Here is an 18,004-nt window from a genome sequence, read left to right on the forward strand (position 1 = left end):
AGCTCGTACCATCCACAACAAAGCAGCCCGCTTGATTGACACCCTGTCCACCACAATAAAAATTCACTCCCTCCACCACCGGCGTACTGCGACTGCAGTGTGTACCATCTACGAGAAGCACTGCAGCAATTCGCCAAGGCTTCTTCAACAGCACCTCCAAAACCTGCGACCTCTACTACCTAGAAGGACAAGGGCAGCAGGCACATGGGAGCTGTAAGCGGGTTTGATCCTAGCCCAATGGCTAGATGGACGGTTCGAATCGCCCCCCACCTTACGAGAATTCTATACCCGGGGATTATTATTCAGAGTGTAAATGGAATAAGTCACGGACAGGAATGCTTAGGTTAAAAATCGCACTTATTTATTTGGTCTAACATACACTGGCTAAAACATGCACTACTAAACAAAATCACTGTCTCTGTGGAGAATAAGATCCAGGTTAAAACAACATACAGTACAACACTGAAGACCGGTGACATGCAGTAATTTCCTTGTCGCTATGGTGGAGTCTAACTCCCCCCTACCAGCAAATTACCCAGTCGCATGAAGCTCCCTCAGCAGAATAGCCCGAAAAAGCTTAACTTCCAAGAAAACTCTGAGCCCTTTACACCCTACACAGCTCGCCTGGCACTCTGGTTACCGGCTTGGGACACTCACGACCATGCTCACCAGTTGGTCGCGATCGCTCAGCTGGTCCTTCTTGTCACGTTGGTCTTGGTGGAGCGAGAGAGGAGGAACGCGAGAACGCTTCAGAATGCCAATGGTGGAAAAGAGTCTTTCTTTAAAGGAATCCTTATCTCTCCCGCCAATCTTTGAACTTGTTTTGCTTCTAAGTACTCCGATGCTTAGTCGATAATGGGCCATCAGACCCATGTGTATTGGACTGATGGCCCTGGGTCTGGGACATCTCTCGGCTTTTGTGTAGGGAAGAACTGGCCCCTCTTGGTCTGGCCAGGCTAGTGGGTCCATTGTTCTGCTTCTCTTCTGAGATGGAGGTGAGAAGTGCCTTTGCATATTAGAGTGGTTTTCCAATAGTTTATGCATGCCTCAGATATCTGAGCCCCTTTCCCTTTGCTAGGGCGAACCCGTAAATTCTGGATGACTGACAGTTCTTTGTCACAGCCAACTGCCATAACCAACCAGCCTTTTCATGTATCTGCACAGGGTGACCCCATCACAGGGAAAGTACCCTCAGGAAAAAAAACATAAAGTCCATAAAATATTCTCAACTGATTCCATTCTTTAAACAAAGTTTGCGATCTCTTCAGAGCACCATTACCTGCAAGTTCTCTTCTAAGTTACACACCATTCTGACTTGGAAATATATCGCCGTTCCTTCATTGTCGCTGAGTCAAAATCCTGGAACTCTCTTCCTAAAAGCACTGTGGGGACTACCTGCACTACACGAACTGCAGCAGTTCAAGAAGACTGCTCACTACCACCTTCTCAAGGGTAATTAGGGATGGGCAATAAATACTGCTAGCAACGTCCACATCTCAGGAACGAATAACAAAAAAAGATGCACTTGTTGAAACATATATTTGGTACGTACAACTGAAAATATGGCATTGATCGGTGATTACATTATTTTGTTTGCTAAGCAATGACAGAGTAGTGCTCAGACTTGCACTATAAATGGATATCAACTTTAACATCTTTTTCAGTTACACAATGAATCAATTGGGATTTTAAAAGTAGGCTTCAGTATATCAATTCAGTAAGCCAAACTAGAGTTTGCAATATGAAGAATAAGTATTTGTAATTTTGTTTGTAGAATACTTTGTAATTGTTATAGTCTGTTCACTCAACTAATTTTGCTAGGCAATTGAGTTTTAGCATTATTTAGCAACTTGCTCTCACTTTCAGCAAAACATACTCCAATTTTCATAAAATATATATTTTTTTTGTTAATGAGAATGAATTTCTGAAGTACCTGAATGTGCAAATTAGCTGTGATTAGTATAATGTATTTAATATTACCTGCACTGACAACTGCTATGCGATTCAAATGTCATCAAGGTAGGACTAAATTTTAATAATTCAAATATTAAAAACTCATACACTACTTTCTCTTTTTATAGTGCTACACAAAATCAAATAAATGTGCTGAGGGTGCCGTGCTCAATACTATTGGACTGAAATGCGACAACTTTACAGGTTATTTAATTATTATTAACCCAAGTTAATTTAAGCTGATGCTTCTAAAAGAACCATTTTTCTTTTAGATGTAATTGTTCATGTTAATTCATACTTCAAGAATCCCCTGACTTCATTCCTTTCCTGTCTCGGTGCACAACTTGCTCCCAAACCGTCACCACTGCCCCCTCTAGCTAGCTGTCAGAACAGCGAGGAACTAGTCACATGTGAGGAAGACAGCACATGCTTGGGTCAATGGGGAATTGAAGTAATGACTCTTCCATTCTGTGGCACTGAGGATTAGTATTGCCAAGCACTGTGCCACCACACCGCACCTGCAGTATTATGTGCAGTTTTGGTCTCCTTACCAAAGAAAGGATATACTTGCCATAGAGGGAGTGCAGCAAAGGTTCACCAGACTGATTCCTGGGATGGCAGGACTGTCGTATGAGGAGAGATTGGGTCGGCTATGCCTGTATTCACTTGAGTTTAGAAGAATGAGAGGGGATCTCATTGAAACGTATAAAATTCTGACTGGGTTGGATAGACTGGATGCGGGGAGGATGTTTCCCCTGGCTGGGAAATCTAGAACAAGGGGTCACAGTCTCAGGATACGGGGTAGGAAATTTAGGACCGAGATGAGAAGATTTTTTTTCAGAAGGTGGTGAACCTATGGAATTCTCTACCACAAGAGGCCAAGTCACTCAATATATTTAAGAGGGAGATATATAGATTTGTAGAAACAAAAGACATCAAAGGGTTTGGGGGAAAAGTAGGAATATGCCATGATCTTATTGAATGGCGATGCAGATTCGAAGGGCCGAATGGCCTACTACTCCTATTTTCTATGCTTCTAAAGTGAACATTTGTTTTAATATTCACTAGATGGGAATGTGATTCTGATATTCTCATTTACACCTCCTCTAGACCCATCTTTTGTTTCTTGTTCCATTACCATCTTTGGCCTTGCACCGTCATCCCTTTTGTCATTTAATCTCTCCTGCCTTACACCCTATCACAGACCTTCCCTTTTGTTCTTTCCTCCCCTCCACTCTTTCCCTGCCTCGTACTTGCTTAAAACATGTTGCAGCTCTAACTTTTCCAGTTCTGCCAAAAGTTCATTGACCAAAATGTTCACTCTATATCTCGCTCCACAGATGCTGCCAGACCTGCTGAGTATTTCCAGAATTTTGTTTTTATTTTATGAAAATAACTATGATTGGCTAATAATAACCTTCCATGTATATGTTCTAGTGTGTAGCAACCAATAAGAAAATATAGCTAAAAACCTTCTGTTGCCCTAAGGGATCTTAGTCCTTTTAGTTTTGTTTAGCTGAATTGAGTCCAGTGTGATGTTAAACCTGGTTTACAAAGTGCTCAGGAGGAGGATCTCCTGAGCACTTTTTAAACTTATCTGACCTCAATTTAAATGTTAGGCAAGCAGAAGGGGGATTTTCTCTTCCACACTTTCTGAATATTTAAATTTACATCTACTGGAAGAGAGCTTTGTGTGTGCATGTATCCAGTTATACACAGAGAGCTCTCTCCTAAACAAGACAGTTAAGTTTCCAGCCAAGCAGGAGTCAAGCAATGTAAACACAGTTCTGCCTATCTGGAGCTTGAATGGCAACCACAGACCTCAGTCCAGCAGCTGCAGGATACATGGACTGTAAGATCTGCATTTCTGTTACTTTCCTATCCCCATGCTGCCTGCTATCACTGACAGAATGGGCCAGTTTTGTCTCGGAATTGCAGTTACTTCCCATGCCTGCACAATGGATCAAGGTGTGCTTTTTTAGAGTGAAGATTAATCTCCCTGCTTGGTACTTTTCCAAGATTGCTTCACTCACCTTCATTAAACCTGGCAAACTGACAACTGGCATTCTGTTTAGAATGAGCCTTTAAATTTTATGCTAGTAAAGTCTCTACTCTAAATCAGAGCTTTTGGCATGCAGCATCTACAAGAAGAGTGATGCGTCGTCGCAGTTGTATATATTTATTTAACTATTTCAACATCATCAACAATTTGCAAACAAGGATGAGAATTTTAATATCGAGGAGTTGCTTAATGGGGAGTCAATGTAGGTCAGCGAGCACAGAGGTAATGGGTGAATTTCCATTCTAATGAATACTGATCAGAGTCGGACCAGGAGAACAAATAAATCTGGATAGTTGAAGGAAATGCGGCTTAAATGATAGCACCACTGAGTTAACGAAACGTAACTCCGTGTTGGAAAATAACTGGATAAAAGTAGAGTGACACAGTGATAGAATCCTATCATTTACCTCACCATAATCGAATGTTGATTCACATTTGGTACATAGTCAAATATCAAGATTTATATCATGTTGAAAAATAAACCAACAATTCCTTCCAAGAAAAAGGCAGCAAAGCAGAAAGACACTCCATTCCAGTTCAGGACTTTAAAATGCTTATGCAAAAAATGTCCATACAGACTCTGAACCAACAAATCATTTTGGCAATTTCTGGGAACTAATCAGTTACCATTTAGAACATTCTCTCTGCAAACTGCGTATAGATTTTTGCCTTTCAATGTCTACCAGCTTGCTGAAGTCAAATACCACAATCATGCAACTGGTGTCTCAGGAGTGGTTCGACTACTTAGGAAGCCGACTGCTGGTGTAAAGTTTGTATTCCAAGGCTTTTAAGTTTATAACTAATATTTTGTTAAATTTCAGAGGTTTAGCATTGATTTTATTATTTAATGTGTAATTATTTAGAAAGAATGAGCCTAGATTTTAGCCCAGAGGTTAGTTCCATGCGGGGTGGGGATGTGGCGGGAAGGGGGAGGCTGTTTTGAGGTCGACAAACCCGGAGGCAACAGGTTTCCCGAATGTCTTGCAGTCTTCCTGATTGTAGGAGGTGTACTGATGGTAACTGGAGGGGTTTACTGGGTAGCATGTTGGGCCTGGAGGAAACATACCTGCTCCTCAAGACTTGTATTGATATAGCGCTTTTCACGACAACTGGACGTCCCAAAGCGTTTTACAGAGGTACTTTTTAAAGTGGAGTCACTGTTGTAATGTAAAGGCACTTAACTTATGAAATAAGTCCTTGTCTCCTTTCAGCTGCTGGGTTTCCCGAGGCTTGGGAGACCTGGCCGACATGAATTAAAAATAGAATGACTGTTAAAATGAAGGCAGTCTCATTATAATATTTAAATGACCAATCCGCCTCCCGCGAACGGATTGGTCAACCGCCCCTCGTCCTGCCTTTGTTAAAACTGGAAGTGGGCGTGTTTGAGGCGGGTTGGGCTCCTGTTTCAGATCTTTTGAAATTTAACCTCAGACCCAATACCAACCCACCTGTTTTGGTGAGTTAAGATTCTGCCCATTGTGTGCTGTACTGCCTTGCATTGAGCATTGCAGTACATTTAGTTTGATGGTGATTTGGAAGAGTTTCCAATCATTATAAGAGCAAGCTCAAACTCTTCCAGTGAAAGCATTGACGCCAAAATTTCCGGCAGCATTTGTAGATCCTGGTGAACAATATGGGCAGCGATCTAAGTCCATTAGGTTTACTTTTGTTTTACTTTCATCATGTATCTTCCTGTGTGTTGCTTTCGTTCTTCATAGAATTGCCTGCAGCTGCTGTACATGCCTAAATTACACACAGGAAAAAGCAACAAAAAAATTACAACAACTGCACTCATAGGAGAAATACATTAATAACACAGTCGGTGTCTATTTAATGTGTGCACTTAGGAAGTTGAAGAACCCAACAGCTGAAATATAGCAAATTCTGTATTTTGAATATTTTTATTAACATGCATTTACATATTGGGTTCAGTCTTTTTGCATTGTTTTCACATGGTACTTTGTACATAGATATCTTATAGATGTGCACTAGGTGCGTTGGTCAGTCTCTCCTTGGATGGTATTGTACAAGAGATGTTTGCAGTAAGTTATTAGTTGTGATTATTAGTTGGGAATATTACTTGTATTCCCAGCCATTTATTCCTCCTCTCTCTAGGGTCCTCATTCAAGCAATCAAAGGGGTAAAGAGCATGGTTCCACGTCTATGCCGTAACCAGCTGTAGCTGGCTAAGATAGATACAAGAGTGCCTTGGGGTGACTTGCCCATCAGAGTTTCCATCACTTTCTTTCTTTGATGCCCTAACTGAGATTGGGGATTCCCTGAGTAAGAATCGCTGACTTCATCGTTCCATTCCAGGAAACAGGTTAGACTTATTATTAATCAAAATAATATGGTTGAAGATATAAATGTTTGGAAAAACTTCAGTGTTGCTGTATTCAGCATGACATGTTTGCTTCACCACAGTATGTATTACTTTATTGTTAATGATACAGCTATCATCCAATGTTTTACATTTATTTCACTTTCTTCCCTCTCTAGTTCGTTCTTCTTTGATCCCTGGTCAAACTCCCAGAAAAGACAATGGACAAGAGACCTGCTCCTACTCTTTTGCCAGTACTGCTGTTGAGTCAACTGCTGTGAAGTGCATGAGAATAGCATTAGGGTGACTAACTTTGGTCACAGCCTGTAGGAAAGTGCCTGATTTAAGATCAGTATTTTCCTCTCAGTATACAGATCACAAGATAATTATGGATGAGGAAGGCAGTTTGACTCATCTTCATTTATCTATCCAGGAATACTCAAGACTAAGATCAGCAACTTCCCTTTTGGTAAAACTAGAGTTGCAAATCCACATTGTAGTACTCCAGAACATAGTGTGTTGGAGTACCGCACCTGGAGTATTGTGTACAGTTTTGATCTCCTTACCTAAGGAAGGATATACTTGCCATTGAGGGAGTGCAAGGAAGGTTCACCAGAGTGATTCCTGGGATGGGAGGATTGTCCTCTGAGGAGAGATTGAGTAGACTAGGCCTATATTCTCTGGAGTTTAAAAGAATAAGAAGTGATCTCATTGAAACATACAAAATTCTTACAGGGCTTGACCGGGTAGATGCAGGGAGGATATTTCCTCTAGCTGAGGAGTCTAGAACCAGGGGTCACAATCTATGAATAAGGGGTCAGCCATTTAAGACTGAAATGAGAATCTTCTTCACTTAGAGGGTGGTGAATCTATGGAATTCTCTACCTCAGAGGGCTGTGGAGGCTCAGTCTTTGAGTATATTCAAGACAGAGATCGATAGATTTTTGGATATTAAGGGAATCAAGGGATATGGGGATAATGCAGGAAAGTGGAGTTGAGGTAGAAGATCAGCCATGATCTCATTGAATGACAGATTAGGCTCGAGGGCCAAATGGCCTAGTCCTGCTCCTAATTCTTATGTTAAGTTAATTCTGTGTACGTGCCACCTTGTGCTTCTGATCTGATTATAAAACTGCTTTCATACATTTTTTAATCGGTAAGAGGATCGTCTTCAACTTACCTACAACAAGTATTAGACAGTAGAGCTGCAGTATGTATGGAAAATGCACTGGTATGGCAATAGGTCCAGGTAACTCAAAGGAATAGGTTCCTAGGGCTTCAAAATAGGGCAGCGACTGGTAAATGGCAATAACTGGGGTTAAAAAAAAATTTGTTAGTAACCTGAACACTGAAAGAATCAGCAGCAATGGCTTTTCTTCCCGCCCCCGCATCGTTACCTCTGGTGTCCCCCAAAGATTTATCCTTGGCCGCCTCCTATTTTTCATCTATATGCCGCCCCTTGGCGGCATCATCCGAAAACATAGTGTCAGTTTCCACATGTATGCTGACGACACCCACTGTCTCTAATTGTCAGACTCCAGTGCTGGATAAGCAGAACTTTCCTCCAAATAAATATTGGGAATAGTCTTTAGTCCCTACCACAAAAACCCGTTCCATAGCCGCCACCAACTCCATCCCTCTCCCCAGCATCTGTCTGAGGCTGAACCAGTCTGTTCGCAACCTTGGTGACCCTGAAATGAGCTTCCGACCACATATCCGCACCATAACTAAGACCAGCTATTTCCATCTCCGTAACATCACTCGACTCTGTCCCTGCCTCAGCTCATCTGCTGATGAAACCCTCATCCATGTCTTTGTTACCTTTAGACTTGACTATTCCAAAGCACTCCTGGCTGCCCTCTCACATTCTACCCTATGTAACCTTGAGGTCATCCAAACGTCGGCTGCCTGTGTCCTAACTTGCACCGTTCCGTTCACCCATCAACCCTGTGCTTGCAGACCTACATTAACTTCCGGTTAAGCAATGCCTCGATTTTAAAATTCTCATCCTTGTTTTCAAATCCCTCCATGGCCTTGCCCCTCCCTCTCTCTCTAATCTCCTCCAGCCCCAAACCCCCCCCTCCCCACCCCGAGATATCTGTGCTCCTCTAATTCTGGCCTCTTGAACATCCCTGATTTTAATCACTCAACGATTGGTGGCTGTGGCTTCTGCTAGCAAGGCCCTAAGCTCTGAAATTCCCTCCCTAAATCTCTCTGCCTGTCTACCTCTCTTCCTCCTTTGACGCTCCTTAAAACCTGCCTCTTTGACAAAGCTTTTGGTCACCTGCCCTAATTTCTCCTTATGCGGCTCAGTGTCAAATTTTGTTTTATGACACTCCTGTGAAGCGCCTTGGGACGATTTACTATGTTAAAGGTGCTATATAAATGCAAGTTTTTGTTGAAGTCTAGGAAGCTGAGGCTGTAGATGCAGAGCATGGCTTCCTTTTACTACCTGAGTGCTGCTGTAGTATTTGTGCACCACAGAATGTAACACAATTGTAGGGCTTTTAATTTCCCAGTTTATTATGTTAACACAGAATTAAGGAAAGTTCTTTAGTGCATGGCATGGTGACTTTGGAGGCCCAATGTGTTGCAGCACAGAATAGGTTCATTCCTGCACTTCCCCACATAGTGTACCAATCTGTACCATGTTTCTGGACATGTACAAAGTAGAGGCTCGGCATTTCTCTACAGGGGAAACACCAGAAATATTGGAGGGAGAGCCACCCTGGGCTGGATGCAGTAATCTGATTTAGAGCTCTGAGCACAACAAAGTTTAAAGGATTTGTACAAATTCCATATTGCATATTATGGGCACTGAGCAACGCATTGTATTTAAAAGTGCCTTTCACCTCTTAAGACTCTGGTTGAGATCCTGGCCAGAGATAAAGGATGAAAGTCTTGTCACTCAGAGTCACAAATGAGTTGTGACAGACTCCACCCAGTTTCCAGTCAAAATAAATCCACACTACAAAACTGCTCTGAATGGACTGTTGAATATGACAAGTCTCATTTGACAGGCCCAGACTGTGGAGAATTGAAATGTCATGCTTGTATAGCAGAGGGCACTCCTCTGAAGCTAGGGTTGAAAAGCAATCATGTTGACAGGTCAAGGCGGCACAGCCAAGCAAGTGGAAAGCCAAACCACAAAAAGAACACAAGATATAGTCAGTGGATGCAAACAAAATATAATAAAAATGTAACTTGTTTGGTCGCCTTTATTATATTTTCTGTTGAGGATGTCACCTCCCCTGCTTGTATCTGTGATTTGGGAAATTACATTGTCAACATTATCTCTAAATTCTGTCTCAAATTTTCTCACTGATTTGGCAGATGAAAAAAATATGAGACATTATTGCTAGGTTTAAAAACTTGGTATTTTTTTCCCACCATTGAGGCCACATTCATCAGACTTTCTTGCAAATAGGTACATTAGAGTAGCCATTCTTATCAGTGTGATAACATATCTTTCAGGTTGAGAGTTTCAGATTCTTTCATCGATATGCTGCACAAGCTGCTTATAATGAGTTACAAATTCCTACTGCACCAATAACTTAAAAACTAAATTGCTGACTGGGATTTAAATAGAGGAATGCGCCATTGGCCTTGATAGTTTACATTTCTAATAATCCTGCCTACCATTTATACATTGTTCCCTCCTCTTCCTCCATTTCCATCACTGAGGAGCAGAGATTTGGTATGCACTTTCCCCCAGACATGTCACAATACAAACACACTCCACCCAACCTGGAGTTGTGCAATCTCCTCGGAGAGGCGAAAAACAGATTTGAAAAAAACAAACCACTTTGGGGGGGCGGGGGGTGGGGGGGATGGAGAAAACTGGAAAATTCCTCTCCAACCCCCTTATGACTGAAACTAGTCCAGGGGCCCACCCTGGCCCTGATTAGCACTACAGGGCAGCCATCTCTTATATGAGGTGATCTCTTCCCCAGCCAGAAACAGGTCCAGCTCTCGCTTGAAGAAATTCAGCATTCACTGCATGAGCCGATAGCCTGTTCCACACATTCACTATGTTCTGGGAAAAGAAGAACCTCCTAACATCTAAACTAGTTCTGCCCTTACATAACTTGAAAGAGTGATTCCTGGTCCTCCCTCACCTATTCAGTTGAAACAATTGGTCTACACAAACACAATCTAGTCCCTTCATTATCTTGTGAACCTCAATTAAATCACTCCTAAGTCTACGCTTCTCTAAAGTAGAGAGTCCCAGCTCTTTGAGCCTATCTGGGTAACTAATATGCTTTAAACTGGGAATTAATCTTGTGACATCCTTTTCAAATATCTCAATATCGCTCACCATGCGAGGAGACCAGAACTGGACACCATATTCTAACTGAGGCTTAAACAGGACTTTGCACTGGTAGAGGCTGCAGAGCATGCCTCAAACTTGTCCTCAGTGAGGCAAGGTCGTGGTTGCAAAGGAACTATAGCAGGAGATAAAAGGTTGGAAAAAATAATTGAAGGAGAAACCTGCAAAAAGTATACTTGAAAAGAGTCCAAATAAATTCTATAGCGAGTATCTGTTACATCATCATATAGGTTTAAGAAAGGTAATATGTTGGGTGAGCATAAATACCTTCAGCCAGCACAATTAGAGGGGAAAGAGGCACCCAAAGGCAATGATGAATCCACGACAAAATCTGTACATCACTTCCTACGACTGACAACATGTGATATGGATACCTGTAATTTAGAAGAAAATTATGCACTTGTTAATTTTCAAATAAATATTTAAAATATATATTTAAACATTAAAGTCAATAGTGGAACTAGTGATGGTGTCATAGGCTGCTCATTGTAATGACTGTAATAATTTGTATTTCCCATTTCACAAACAAAACCACTGAAGTTTCCGGGTGATTTCTTTATTAGGAAGTCATGCCATCGCCTTGTCTGAAATGCTTTTCACATATCATGGAATTAATCCAATAGAATTACATATAAACAGCTGGCATGTGCGTTCCTTTTCATCAGCCTGAACAGACTTTCAAAACTTTAAGCAAATTCTACAGTGAGGTTACTGGCACTCACCGTTATTTATGCGTAAATGGTACAACAACTTCAGGTGAAGGGCAGATGCACAGTTAAACTCAAAAATCCAAACGTTGCTGTCCGAGTTGCGCCGCTCTGCAGTTTAGTGATGCGAAAATGGCATCTCGCTGACTGCCTCACCATTGAAATCCATTGAATGGCATGAAGTTGCTGTATTTGCACGGTAGATATGAACTAAACTCACCACAGAAATTTAAGTCTTGTCCATTCCAGTCTTAAGTATCCTTTTAATGACATAAGTTAATTACTGCCAATCAACCTCTGGCACTGAAAATTAACTATTACAAATGTGAAGTCTCATTCCTTCAGGTTTTAATTGTTGGAGATTTAAACATATTTAAATTTAATTGTTTTTTACTTTTCCATTCTGTCTCCTTTTTTCCCTCTCAATCCACTTTCTTGCCCCTCTTTGGCCCCAAGTTTCGGCCCGCGCCGAAAAGGGCGCACCTCCGAGCTGGACGCCTGTTCTTCGCGCCTAAAAGTGCGCTAGAAAAACACTTCGATATTCTCCGGCTCCTCGGAGCTCGATCTCAGCTTGGCACGGCGCACTCTTCACAGTGGGGAGCAGAGCCAAACACTTGCGCCGATTCTGTAAGTAGTGGGGGGCGGGTCCAATTTAAATGAGCCAACATGGTGCCGGCAACCCTGCGCGTGCGCGTTGGAGCGTGCGCGCACGCGCAGTGTCAAACAAACATTGGCACTCGGCCATTTCTAAAAGGACTGGAGAAAAAGTGAAGATTTGTCTCTTGATCCCCTGCAAAGGCTTGTAATTTAATTTTTGTGATATTTCTGTGTGCGAGGGAGTGCTTTTAGCAGCACTGTTGAATAAATCACCTGCTGAAATCAGTGAGTTCAGCTTTTCACTGCTAAACTTGCAGAACCGGTGCTGCATTGGTGCATGCAAATTAAGGACTGTGTGTTTTGAGAAATAAGAGTGCCAATTCAACTTTGCAATGGATCAACGTCCACCAAGAACAAAGAATTTCTTGCATGAGGAAGTAGAGATATTAGTCAACGTAATTGAGCGGAGATGGCAAGAGCTAGATACCAGCAACAGAGGTTGCATAAAAGTGCCACCAAAAGAAATGAAGAAACGCTGGAACCAAGTTGCAGAAGATTACTGCGCAGTGGTGCATACCAGGAGATCTGGAAGCCAGTGTAAAAAGAAATGGAACGACCTTGGTCAAGTAGTTAGTGTAAGTAATATTTCCCATTTTTAATTTAATCGTAATTGTAACCTGGCTATCTGTATGTCCCACCTTGCAGACTGACACACTCTGTAAAAAGTTATATTTTACTCTTTGCAGAAGAAATTGGCCCACAACAAAAGGGAGGCAACTCGGACAGGAGGAGGCGTGCCCAATCTGCATCCACTGACACCCTTGGAACAAAGGATAGCTGCTATGATGAGTTGTACATGGAGAAATGCAATCGGTACAGCACAAGCTGGGCCCGCACGCGAGGAAGAGGGTAAGTCCTGAAAATGCATCGTGGCCCTTTAAATCAACCTGCTGCCAAACCTGCTATGTGTGAGATTACTCATGCCACCCATCCGGCCCCCTCCCTTGCTGTTAAGCATTTGACTGTTCTGATGTATTTTGCAGAACATGATGATGATGATGATGATGACGATGCTGCTGCTGCCAACCCTGAGGATCCTGAGGGTACAGAACAAGAACCAGTACAACCAGCTGCGGACGATCCAGACTGGATGATGGCAGCGATGACTGAAATGTCTGCAGGGGAGAGCTTCCAATTTAATGTTTATGAGCCCCCATCAAGGGGCATCAGAGTTTCAACCCCTAGCATAGGTCTTGGTTCCACCTTCAATGGTTTCGCATCCGATGTTGCGGGTCCCAGTGATGCTGCTGGTATAATGCAGCATTCTACAGTCAGTGCACTACCGTCCGAGCCTGCCCCTCCCTCTCGCATAGGTTCTGGTTCCACCTACTATGATTTTGATTCCGACGCTTCGGGTCCCAGTGTTGCTGCTGATATCATGGAGCAGTTTACACCCATTCGTCCAACATCCCAGCCCATGGCTCGCACTCGAGTGCTATCGTCTGGAACACCGAGCGCCCCACCATCCCAGCCCGAGCCTCTCTCTCTAGTACTGCCGTCTGCAACACAGAGCATCCCACCATTCCAGCCCGAGCCTCTCCCTCTAGTACTGCCGTCTGCAACACCAAGCGTCCTACCGTTCCAGCCCGAGCCTCGCCCTCCAGTTCAGCCGTCTGGAACACAGAGCGTCCCACAGTCCCAGCCTGCGCCTCCCTGTGTAGTGGTGCCGCTTGCAACACCGAGCATCCCACCGTCCATGCCCGCACCTCCCAGTGTAGTGGTGCCACGAGGCAGACCCAGGCAGAGGAGAAGGAGATTGGAGACACGCTCTCCTGAGATGCAGCGTGCAACAGATGCGACTCAGGTTGTGGCATTGGGTATGGAGACCAATGAGCTTACCCGATCACTCATCGGTGGCGTCAGTGCAGTAGGTGAAGAGTTGACGGTCCTGACAGGAGAAATAGCAGTAATGACACGGGAACTTAGGGAGGGAATGTCCGAGGGAGTGCAAATGACGGCACAGGCCATCAGGGAGGGCATGCAGGTGTCGGCACAGGCCGTCAGGGAGGGCCTGGTTGAGGTAGCTGCTGCAATAAGGGCACACAGCCCAGCCAATCAAATGACACCCCCATAAGGAAGTGAACGTTCACTGAGATGTGGATGAGACATGGTTGCAGCCTTTCTTTGCTGCTTTTGTTCTTGTTCTTGATGTAGCTGTAGTAGCGTTTTTCAAATTGAAATTGATTTGTAAGTTTTGTAACTTTACAATTTATAAGGGATCTTATGGTTTTTAAGTGATCTTATAGTGTAAATGCTCTCACATTTTTTTGTATCTTATTTAATTTTGCACCTAAAAAGTGATCCTGAAGTTTAAGTGTTCTTCAGAGTGTAAGATTTTTCACAATGAAACTGTTTTGTAAATTTTGTAACTTTACAACATATAAGTGATCTCAGGGTTTTCAAGTGATCTTATAGTGTAAATGCTTTCATATTCTGTAAATTATTTAATTTTGCATCTAAAAAGCGATCTTGAAGTGTAAGAGATCACAGAGTGTAAAATTTTTCACACAGAAAGTGTTTTGGAACTTTTGTAACTTTACAAGTTTATAAGTGATCTTCAAGAGTCATATTAAAAAGTATAGTTTGATACAACAAATATTTTATTAGTGACGTTAACTTTTCAATAAAATATTTTTTCATTAAAACTGTTTCATGTTCCATTAACACAACACAACGTAGGAACAACTGCAAAGAATAAACATGTCCATATGCAAAAGTGGTCGCAGAGCCCTCAGGCATCAGTAGTTGAAGCGTTCACGGATGAGCTGCTGGCGCAAGGCTCGAGCAATCGTTAAAGGGGCACGATGGACGGCCCTCCTCCGACCTCGTGCTCCGGCATCAGGCACTTGCATGCTTTCCTGATCATCGTTATCATCCACATCCTGGTCTTCCGTAATACTATCATCATGCACTGGACCCTCACGGCGGTCTTCGGGTTCCACTACCAGCTCCTGCTGCCTCATGATGGCTAAGTTATGAAGCATGCAGCACACAACAGTGAAGTGACCGACAATCTGAGGAGAGTATAGCAACTGTCCTCCGGAATGGTCCAGGCAGCGGAATCGCTGTTTCAATATGCCAATGGTCCTCTCAATGATGCTGCGCGTCGCAATGTGCGCCATGCTGTATTGACGGTCAGCTTCTGTCTGTGTCACGTGTAGGGACGTCATGAGCCAGGTGGTCAGGCCGTACCCTTTGTCTCCCAGTAGCCAGCTCTGCCCTTCTGGCTGCTGCTCAAACATGTCAGATATAACGCTGTCGCGTAGGATGAACGCATCGTGGGTGCTGCCAGGGTATCTTGCATCGACTGACATGATGCGCTGCTTGTCGTCACACACGAGCTGCACATTGATAGAGTGGAAACCTTTCCTATTTCGGTACTGCTCAGATTCCTCCACAGGTGCTCGCAAGGCTATGTGGGTACAATCAATGCAGCCCTGTACCTTTGGGAAGCCGGCAATCCTGAAGAAGCCCACAGCCCTCTCATGGATCGCTTGTGCGGTTATTGGGAAATTGATGAAGTCATTCCTTCGCGCATAAAGTGCAGCCGTGACCTGGTAAACGCAGGCATGTATTGCATGTTGAGAGATGGCACACACATTTCCAGTTGTAGCCTGAAACGATCCCGAGGCATAGAAAGAAAGTGCAGCTGTTACCTTCACTGCAACAGACAGAGCAGTTGGCATTCTGCTTCTGGGCTGCAAATCTGCTCTCACCATATCACAGATCTCAGTGATAACTTCTCTGCGAAAACGCAGCCTTTTCACACAATCAGCCTCGCTCATGTCCAGGTACGAGCACCTGGTTCGATATTGTCGACGTGGGTAAGGTCTCCTGCCCACCAACCTACGGGCTACGACGTTCCTGGTGCGGTGAGCTCTAATCAATTCTCTCCTATGCAGTGAATTGATGGCAAACCATTGCATAATACGTGGTGTTGACAATGCAGCACCCATTCTGCAAATCTAAATATAAAACTGTCGATGTGGCTGCCTCTCCCTGTCCAAATGGCCTCAGTCCCCCTCACAGCTCGAAGGCTGCTGCTGTATCTTCGGCTGCCGTCGAGCCACTGACGCCGCCCCTAAAGCGTGGCCGAATGGCCTCAAGCACCATAAAGAGCTGCGTGTGTCAGGTGTTGATTCTTCGGCTGCCGGCCAGCCACTGACGCCGCTGCTATCCCATGGCCGAATGGCCTCACGTCGGTCCGGTGCTGTATCTTCGGCTGCCAACGAGCCACTGACGCCGCCCCTTAAGCGTGGCTGAATGGCCTCAGCTCCCTTGAAAAGCTGCGTGCGTCCGGTGTTGATCCTTCGGCTGCCGACCAGCCACTGACGCCGCTCCTATCCAATGGCCGAATGGCCTCAGCCCCCTTGAAAAGCTGCGTGTGTCCGGTGTTGATCCTTCGGCTGCCGGCCAGCCACTAACAGAATGAAGGCCTGCCTGCAGCACAGCAGCTCAGCTCGAAGCTTGCTGCCGTTGCCGTCGAGACACTGACGCCACACCCCTGCCTGTCTCCAACATGAAAGGCCTGCCTGAAGCACAGCAGCTCGAAGGCTGCTGCTGTTTCACACAGGTAGGAACATGGTTTATTTAATCTTTTCTTTGTTTATAAATTTTTATTCAGGTTGGATTTATTTGTATAATATTTGTATAAGTATAACTAAGGATTGATTGTAGAATTTAATTACTTCCCTTCCCCACCCCCCCGCCCTTGTTCCCTACGCCTAATTTGTAACCTACGCCTGATTTTCTAAAGTGCAGACAAGGTTTTTTCGAGCGTACAAAAATCTTCACTTACTCCATTCTAAGTTAGTTTGGAGTAAGTTTTCACTGCCGAAACTTTGAAAACAGGTGTAAGTGGCCGGACACGCCCCCTTTTGAAAAAAAAATTCTGTTCCAAAGTGAAACTGTTCTAACTGACTAGAACTGGAGCAAACTAAATGCTGAGAATTTGAATTTCTAAGATACTCCGTTCTACACCAGTTGCTCCAAAAAATCAGGAGCAACTGAGGCCGAAACTTGGGCCCTTATTTCTCTTTCTGTACCTGATTTGACATTGAATTCACTCACTGTAATTTACACTTCCTTCTCAGTCTTCGTGCTGTTAATTTCACAATCCTTCAATCTGATTGGTTAAGGAGATATACAGTCACTTGTCCTGTTCCACTAAGGTCCCGGACGCCCTGTTTTCCTTGCTGTGCCGTGACCAGCTCACACTTTCAGCAACTTGCCATGCAAAACATTTTAAAACTTAAATGTGCAAGGACAAGTCTAACTAATATTAGCTGCCCCGCCACAGCAAATTATGGCCCTTTGTTTTCCAAACATTCCCAAAACAAAACATTTCAGCTATTTAATTTTTCTTCCTTGCCTGTTCTACCCATTTTCTCCTCTCCTCCCCACCCCCTCCCATCTTTAACAGAACTGAGAGGTTATACTTATCAGGGAAGACTGAACAGGCTGGGCCCCTTTTCTCTAGAAAAGAGAAGGCTGAGGGATGATCTGATAGAGGTCTTTAAGATTACAAAAGGGTTTGATAGGGTAACTGTAGAGATGTTCCCACTTGTGGGGGAGACCAAAATTAGGATCCACGAATATAAGATAGTCACCAATAAATCCAAAAGGAAATTCAGGAGAAACTTATTTTTCCAGAGATTACTAAAAATGTGGAACTCGTTACCACAAAGAGTAATTGAGACAAATAACATAGATGCAGTTAAGGGGAAGATAAGCACATGAGGGAGAAATGGAAATAAAATTGGTAGATGGAGTATAATGTGTGAAAAAGTGAGGTTTGGTAGGAAGAATAAAAAAGCAAATTATTATTTAAAAGGAGAGAGACTTCAAAATGCTGTGGTACAGTGGGATCTGGGGGTCCTTGTACATGAAATACTAAAAGTTAGCATGCAGGGACAGCAAGTAATTAGGAAGGCAAATGGAATGTTGGCCTTTATTGCAAGGGTAATAAAGTAGGG

At 43.6% G+C, this 18,004-nt stretch overlaps 1 protein-coding gene across 1 annotated transcript in view; it reads right to left on the minus strand.

Moving 5' to 3' along the window:
• Positions 1–357: 357 nt before the first annotated feature.
• The window catches only part of hacd4 (3-hydroxyacyl-CoA dehydratase 4), a 56,028-nt gene continuing 38,381 nt past the window's right edge, over positions 358–18,004 (minus strand). The window contains exons 5-7 of the mRNA XM_070881062.1: positions 10,933–11,039; positions 7,516–7,647; positions 358–5,758 (exon numbers count right to left, since the gene is read on the minus strand). Coding sequence (XP_070737163.1) covers positions 5,676–5,758; positions 7,516–7,647; positions 10,933–11,039 — 322 coding nt within the window. The 3' untranslated portion in view covers positions 358–5,675. The remainder of the gene's footprint in view (positions 5,759–7,515; positions 7,648–10,932; positions 11,040–18,004) is intronic.

This window comes from Pristiophorus japonicus, chromosome 1 (genome assembly GCF_044704955.1).
Source record: "Pristiophorus japonicus isolate sPriJap1 chromosome 1, sPriJap1.hap1, whole genome shotgun sequence".
Taxonomy (NCBI): domain Eukaryota; kingdom Metazoa; phylum Chordata; class Chondrichthyes; family Pristiophoridae; genus Pristiophorus; species Pristiophorus japonicus.